The 7,773-nt window shown below is 44.1% G+C and overlaps 1 protein-coding gene across 1 annotated transcript in view; it reads left to right on the top strand.

Moving 5' to 3' along the window:
* Positions 1–1,722: 1,722 nt before the first annotated feature.
* Positions 1,723–7,773, top strand: part of SEC63 (SEC63 homolog, protein translocation regulator) — a 64,194-nt gene continuing 58,143 nt past the window's right edge. The window contains exon 1 of the mRNA XM_037520178.2: positions 1,723–2,015. Within this exon, the coding sequence (XP_037376075.1) occupies positions 1,892–2,015 (124 nt within the window). The 5' untranslated portion in view covers positions 1,723–1,891. The remainder of the gene's footprint in view (positions 2,016–7,773) is intronic.

The raw sequence follows: 7,773 nt of genomic DNA, 5'->3' as shown, positions 1-7,773 counted from the left end.
GTGTATTTTGTTTTTATTGCTTTTCTTACATTTTTTTTAAATTGGGGTGACATTGGTTTAAAACACTGTATATGATTTAAGGGAAAGGGCTCACACCTCTTCAGATGTATGTCATCATATCACACCTACCACCAAAGCCTCCATAGTCCTTCATCAAGGGTCATTTCCAGATTAGTGCCCTGACCTCCCGCTTCCAGCTTAGCTCTGGGATCTCATAGCCAGTGAGCGAAGGGAAAAGTCTCTAAGCACCAGGGCTCCCCCAGCCGTCCCTAATCCAAGCACAGATTGCTGCCCACACCCTGCCAGAAAACCAGCTGCTTTGGGAGAAATGTTAAGGTCCACGACCAAATGGTGGTCTAGAGCATTGACTTTGTGGTGTCAGAGTGAGCTGGGTTTGACTCTGGCTCGCTCATGGTGTGTGACTCTAGACAATCCCTTTGCCTTAACTTCCTCTTCTGGAGATCAGGCATGCTTTGATTTATTCCATGGGGTTTACTGATAGTTACTTGACATAAATAAAGCAATAAAAGTCTTAGCCTGCTGCCTGGGTGGGAGAAAACTCTGTAGACCTGGTGGCTATACATATCAGCCCTGGGATGGGGAGGTCACCATCTCCACTGACTTGGGGGGAATCTTCATCTGCAAAATGGGCACAATGTAGATCACAGTGTTTTGTAACTAACGTTAATTTGCAAACACAACTAAATCCCCCACCCTTCTTATTACATACAATCTCCACCCCATTCTCTCCTCCCACCTGTTCTGAATGATTGTTTCCAAAATGTGGGGGGCCTGAGCAGAAGGTCCAGAACCTAAGGGAACAATATTAACTAGGGAAATCAAGAGTAAAGGGCAGGAGTGGGTGAGGTAGGACGAGGGGAGGAAGGAAGCATCGACTCTGCTCTGAATCACTCTGATTCCAGTCGCAGGCGGGTGAACAGATCGCCCTCACTCCTCAACCTCGAAACCTTTTCTTTTTTTTGAGATTTATTTATTTATTTATGCATACAAGAACTGGAACTAGGCCAGAGGTGCAAGGATTCACTAGAGACAGAGTGGGGAGCAGAACAGACAGATGGACTGAAACACACTGCTGAGGGGAGCAGCAGGTGAGTCAGGAGCGGTCTGACTGTGGGTAGCTCCCTGGCCAGGGATGGAACTTGTGCTGCAGTGGCTGGGAATAGCTTCAAAGGTTCTCTTAACCCTTTGTGCCACCAGAGAGGCCCAACCCCCAGAGGCCAGAGATGTTGGGTGTGTGTGTGTGTGTGTGTGTGTGTGGATTCACCAGAGACAGAGCAGGGAGCAGAACAGGCAGACTGACTGAAATACACTGCTGAGGGGAGCAGCAGGCGAGTCAGGAGAGGTCTGCCGCGCCAGGTGGGTAGCTCCCTGGCTCGCTGGGAAGCGAACACATGCTTTAGAGGTTGCGGATTGCTTCATAGTGTGGTGCATAATCCCTCGCACCACCAGAGAAGCCCAACTCCTAAATCTTCGTTGGGACCCCACAGGCCGACCAGGGAGACCAGGAGTCAAATGCCGATAAAACGAAGGGAGAGGAGTGAACCCTGCGGCGAGGGTGGGGACTCTAAGGGAGAACTGGCAGGCTCGGGGGGGCGGGGCTTTGGCGGAGGGCGGGGCCTCAGAGGCGAATTCCGCGGCTGCGTAGGCCACGTCTCCCTCAGCAGGGAGAGCGGCGCGGAGGAGGAGGGGCGAGCGGTCTCTTCTCGCGAGAGCCGGCGGGGTCGCGGCAGTGGCGGCCCGACAGGCGTGTGGGCGGGAAGGAGCCGTGGCGGGGCGTGCTACGCCACACCGGGCCGCGGCGCTGGGACCAAGGCGCTGAGGGGGGTCGTGGTGGCGGCGGTGGGACGAGGGAGGGCGAGGAGGGGGTGCCATGGCGGGGCAGCAGTTCCAGTACGATGACAGCGGGAACACCTTCTTCTACTTTCTCACCTCCTTCGTGGGGCTTATCGTGATCCCGGCCACATACTACCTCTGGCCCCGAGACCAGAACGCCGGTGAGTCCCCACGGCAGCCGCCTGAGGACCCGCGCAGGCCCCGCCGGCCGCTCCGGGCCGCGCCGCTCCGGGCCGGGCCAGCCCGCCGCGGCCGGGCCTCTGGTCTCGGCGTCCGCCGCCAGCGGGGCCCGGGCGCGGCGGTGCTTCCCCGGTCCCTCCCCGGGCTCGTCTCCACCCCTCTTCCTTGTCCTCTTGGGGAGTTTGGCTCCGTCCTCTCTTCCCCCATTGTTCTGGATGCTCTGTGCAGGCTCCTGATGCCTCTTTGTCTTCTCTGTCTCCGGTTTTATTGGGTGTTTTTTCTTTATGGAGGGAGCGGCATGGGATGGGGAGGATGGGAATTGGGAGGTGAGAGAAGAGTTGGGAAAGGAAAAAGCCTGACATGCAGGCACGAGGCTCAGCCCCCAAGCCCTGGTCCTTCTCCTTCCGAGCCCCTCGTTTCCCTGCTGCAGCTGTCGTTACAGATGTTGGAGGCACCGTCTGCTCTTCAGACTCCGACTGAGCTCACCTACGGCACCTCCCCCTGCCCCTCTCCTCCACTGCGTTTTCGTCTGTTCACTTACCCTGTGGGGGTTGGAAGTAGTGCTGTTATTCCTCTTAGCAAATTTAGGTTTTTCTCTGTTTCCTCTTCTTTGGCGTTTCCTGTTGATGACGGGAAAAGTGCAAGTATGAAGGATTAAGTTTGGTAGGTAATTGTGAGGTCTCTGGTCCACTGCTTTTAATTTTCGATCTTTTCGCATTAAATACCGTCGAATTAGCCCCGCAGAACAGTAGAGATTCTTTTCTAGCATTTGATGTTTGAGTAATGTTTGGATTCCATTTGTTGCACTCTCAGCACATATGGCAGGTGGACATTCTTAAAGCTAGTTGGATCTGCAAGGCCCTTGGAGTTTATTTATGACACCTAACGGTAACTGGTAGTTTTTGAGTATTAACATTTAGGGGAAACTTTGTGTTTCTCAAGGTCTGGGCCAACTTGCTTAAATATTTTGAGTTGGGTGTGGTGGAGGTCTGCTTGTCCAGGTTATATACTGCACTTTGGGGAAATTGGTAGCAGTGAGGCACTGAAGAGGCTCAGAACTTGTTTTCAGACTGATTCAGTGCTTTGTAAAATTCTTGACTTATGTAATGGAATTAAATTGATTTAGGGTAAATAGTAACAAAATATCCCATCTTTGTGTACTTGACAATAAATTTAAAATATCCATTAAGTGCAAAAGTCTGCCCAGATAACAGCTTAACCATTTTTCTCATTCATTGGATAGTTTTATGAAAATTGGATATTAGGTAATTATGCCTTCTTTTTCTTTGTATTTGAGTTATTTGTATTCTTTAGTGGTTGTGTATAAAGGATGAGGTCTTAATACCGTAATGGTTTTCCTTATCTTCAAAACCTAGACTATTCTTGTGGCAATTTTTATTTTTTGAGTTAAAAGTACCAATTTTGGTGTAGTAGTTTATTTTTTACTTATCACGCATCTGTTTTGTAGTTGGGTGTGTTGAAGACAAAAGGGGTATTTGGGAAGATAGGTAGGTTTGGTTAGAATGTGTTTTGAGAAGTAACTCTGACTTCAGAAATAAGTCATTTTAATCCACACCAGATTTTTGAAATTTAAAAGTCATTTTCATGGCGGATTTTGTATTATTGAACTTGCCTCATAGTTTATGTCGTCGTATTTGAGTCCCTTTAGCATATAACTGGTCTTTGGGAGAGTGGTCAGGAATTAATATCAACTCTCTATGTTGTGAACTTCAGATGTTATTTAGTCCTCTTAAAAACATGATGGTGTAGCTGCTGTTATTATCTCCTCCATCTTACATGTTTAGAGAGTATCAGTAATTTACCTAAGTGGTGGATCCTGGATTAGAACATTGGTCTGCTTAGCTTCAAAGCCCTGTTATTTCCATATTGCTAGAGAGAAAATTAGGTGTTGATTTGCCCTTTTTTACATAGGGCTTTTTGCTTCAGTCTTGCTTGGTCAGTAAACGTGCACATGTTGATATATTTGGTCTTGCTGATAATTGCATTATGAAAATTAAGGTGGACACTGAATACTATTATCATTATGAAAATTTGTGCACACCATTTCGACGTTTGTGTGTCTACCATAATCATTGAGGTGTTTCTTTAGAACTGCAGTGGAATTAAAGGGGTATTTTCTTCATAATGCCTTTTTTTAAAGTTCATTTGCAGTATTTTGAATATCAAAGAGAATTCTTGAATTACGGGTTCACCCAGTGCTCCAAAAAAGAAATAATTTGCTGACTTGTACTGACAGGAGACTACTAACAATCTTTATTCATCCCACTTTGAAAATAGTCATATTTTGCTGCTGGCATATTAATGTTTCATTATTGGTTCTGTTTTAGACCCTTGAGGGTATGCTAAGGTATGAATGCTCTATTATGGTACTAAAATCTGAAACATTAAGTAGCACATCTGTCCTCAAGAGTTGAATAAAGGATGTGGACATGTAGAGATATTTTTGAATAACACAATAGGATCTTTTAACATTTGATTTAGAAGCTTATTTAGTTTTGATATGAAATTCCAAGTAGCTAAATAAAAAATTTAGGCATGTAAGTTTGAATTTCAGTTCTTCTGACAGTTTTCACTTTTTGAGGGATATCCTTTGCTTAAAAGGACAAAGGGATTTTTTTTTTAACCAGGAACTATGCAGTCTTAAAGTTCAGTTTAAGAAATCCTTGGTTAGTTTTTCTTTTTTAAGATGACATTTGGACTTTTGTTTCAAGGTTGACAGTTGTTTCAGTGAGTCTTTTTTTTTTTTTTTAAATTATTGGGCTCCTCAGAGCACCAGAAAGCATGGTGCCATTTCACAGATTGTAAAATCTAGGGTTTAAAAAAAATAGAAATATCCTGATCATTGGTATATTTGATTTGTTGATTGAAATTACTGTTATTCCAAAACATCATTGGAATCCTTTTGCCTTGAATTTTGTTTAACTTATGCGTTGTGTCCTTATATTTAATGCCCCATTTAGTAGTCTAAGGGGGCTATTTATCTTCCTCAGTTAAACTGTTTCCAAATTGACTGAATAAGGTGACTGAATACTTTTTTTTTTTTTTTCCCAAATAGAGGCATGTTTTTTATTTATTTTAGTTTGTTTGTTTGTTTTGTTTATACATGCACTGGGTAGGTGGCGCAGCGGTTGAGCGCTGGGTTGCGAAGCTGCCCGCGGCTGCGCCGCCGGTTCGATCCCCGGCTGCTCCCTGGCCACCAGAGGAGGGTCCCACATGGCGCGCAGACCTCTCCTGCCGCCCGCTGCTCCCCTCAGCAGTGTACTTCAGTCCTTCTGCCTGCTCTGCTCCCCGCTCTGGCTCTGGTGAATTCTCTCACCCTCCCGCGCTTCTGACTGAATACTTTTTTAAATCATTATGGACAAAAGCCCCGTATGAAGTAATAACATGAAGGGTTTTGATTTCCTTAGAACAGTAGTTCTCAACCCTGACTGCACATTAAAATCACTTGGGGAACTTTCAAAAACAGTTGGGCTCATCCCCAGATATTCTGATGTCATTGGTCTGGAGTGGTTCCTCTGTATGGTCCTTTAAAAGGTCCTTATGTGTTTGTGAATTGTAGTTAGATTTGGAAAGAACAGGGAGAGAAGAACTTCCTTAGAAGTGCTCTTTTGTTACAGTTATCTTGGAAGGTGCTTTGTCTTGATATGTGCTTTTTCTTAAAAAAAAAAAAAACAAACAAAACCCTCTAATGTCATAGCCTTTTTTTTTTTTTTTGTCATAGCCTTTTTGTTTTCCAAACCTAAGACGCATTTACTGTACAACAGTGCTGTAAAGTTCTTGTAGTATAGTATTTTTGTTAAAACAACTTTAATACCAATACATTTAAACCAGTTCATTGTAGTCATCTATTAATGTGTGCTATTATGCTCTCATCTATTATTATTTATTATTTTGCTGTGGTTGGAGCTTTATGCATTTTTGAATGTTAACATTTGGAAATGATTGCAGTTACCTTAGCATCACCCAACTAAAGTTGAGTGCACTGCCCCCCTTTAATTCTTTCTTGTTGGCTGTTAATGTTTTTCTTGCCTAATATTTTTAAAATGACATTTTTTAAAAGATTTATTTATTTATTTATACAAGAACCAGGGTACAGGCGAGATGCGCAGGAGGGTGAGAGGATTCACCAGAGACAGAGCGGGGAACAGAACAGGCAGACTGACAAAACACACTGCTGAAGGGAGCAGTGGGCGAGACAGGAGAGGTCTGCCGCACCATGTGGGACTCTCCACGGCGGGCCGGGATTGAACAGCACTGCAGAGGCTATAGAGCTTCACAGCACTGTGCTCAACCGCCTGCGCCACCAGGGGAGGCCCTAAAATGACATTTTTTTTTTTAAATGCAGATGCTTTACCTATTTTTTAAATTTTTAAATTTTTTTTTATTTTTAAAGATTTATTTATTTATACAAGCACTGGGTACAGTCAGAAGCGCGGGAGGGTGAGAGAATTCACCAGAGCCAGAGCGGGGAGCAGAACAGGCAGAAGGACTGAAGTACACTGGTGAGGGGAGCAGCGGGCGGCAGGAGAGGTCTGTGCGCCATGTGGGACCCTCCTCCGGTGGCCGGGGAGCAACCGGGGTTCGAACCGGTGCTGCAGAGGCTGCGGGCAGCTTCACAACCCAGCGCTCAACCGCTGCGCCACCGGGGAGGCCCCTAAAATGACATTCTTAATGTTTATTTTTTTCTTAATGTTTATATGTAATTTCATCCTGATCATTAATCTTAAATGTGTGCTTTTACTTCTTTAATTTAAAATAGAAGTCACATTATTTTAAACATTATCAGATTCTCAGTATATATTTGATAAAAGTCAATAACTGGTAGCTATAACTATTCAATTTTCAAATAATTGAGAGCATCCTTTTATTCTTCTGGTTGGTTAAGGTTTATATATATTTTGAATTGAGATAATATGTCTATACTTTTTCAAAGCTTTGCTTTTTTTGACTCCTTGATCTACTTTTTCAAAACTTATTTGACCTTATTCCTTGATCTTACTTTTAAAAAACTGCCTGGTTTTGAAACATCAGTCTGTCACAAGCTGATTGTGTGATCTTAGGCAAGTTATTTAACTTCTGTGTATTTTAGTTTACTCATCTGTAAAATAGAGAGTTGTTATCTGTTTAATAGAATTAAAAGGAAGATTAACTATACATATAAAGTGTTCAGGACAGTGTCTGGCACATAGTGGGTTAGCTCCTACTGTTTCTGCTGGTTACATAGGCTTTCTGGAATAATTTGATTTGGTACTTAAGTACTCAGGTTTTTTAAATCTTCATAGTGTTTGAAAGAATTAATGAAACTTTTCTTTAAAAAAGTTGCATTTTGGGGCCTCCCTGGTGCCTCAAGGGATTAAGACACAACCTATGAAGCTGTCGGCAGCCACTATAGCATGAATTTGATCCCTGGCCAGGGGGGTGACCCACATGGCGCAGCAGACCTCTCCTGTCTCGCCTGCTGCTCCCCTCAGCAATGTATTTCAGTCACTCTCCCTGCTCTGTTCTCCACGCTGTCTCTGGTGAGTCCTCTCGCCACCCCCCCCCCAATCTCTGGCCTGCAACCCAGCTCTTGTATGCATAAATAAATCTTTAAAAAAATAAATAAAAAGTTGTATTTCTTTATTCTTTACTTGCTGTCAAACAGTGTACAAATCCATGAGTTCTCTGATTTGGTATTGTGAGTGGGAGTCCTCTTAGAGCCCACTCCCCCCATACCCC

Source organism: Talpa occidentalis, unplaced genomic scaffold, assembly GCF_014898055.3.
Source record: "Talpa occidentalis isolate TD23 unplaced genomic scaffold, MPIMG_talOcc4v2.1 talOcc4.2, whole genome shotgun sequence".
In the NCBI taxonomy this organism is placed as follows: Eukaryota; Metazoa; Chordata; class Mammalia; order Eulipotyphla; family Talpidae; genus Talpa; species Talpa occidentalis.
Note: the sequence above shows the minus strand (reverse complement) of the source record. Positions and strands in the feature narration are given on the sequence as shown.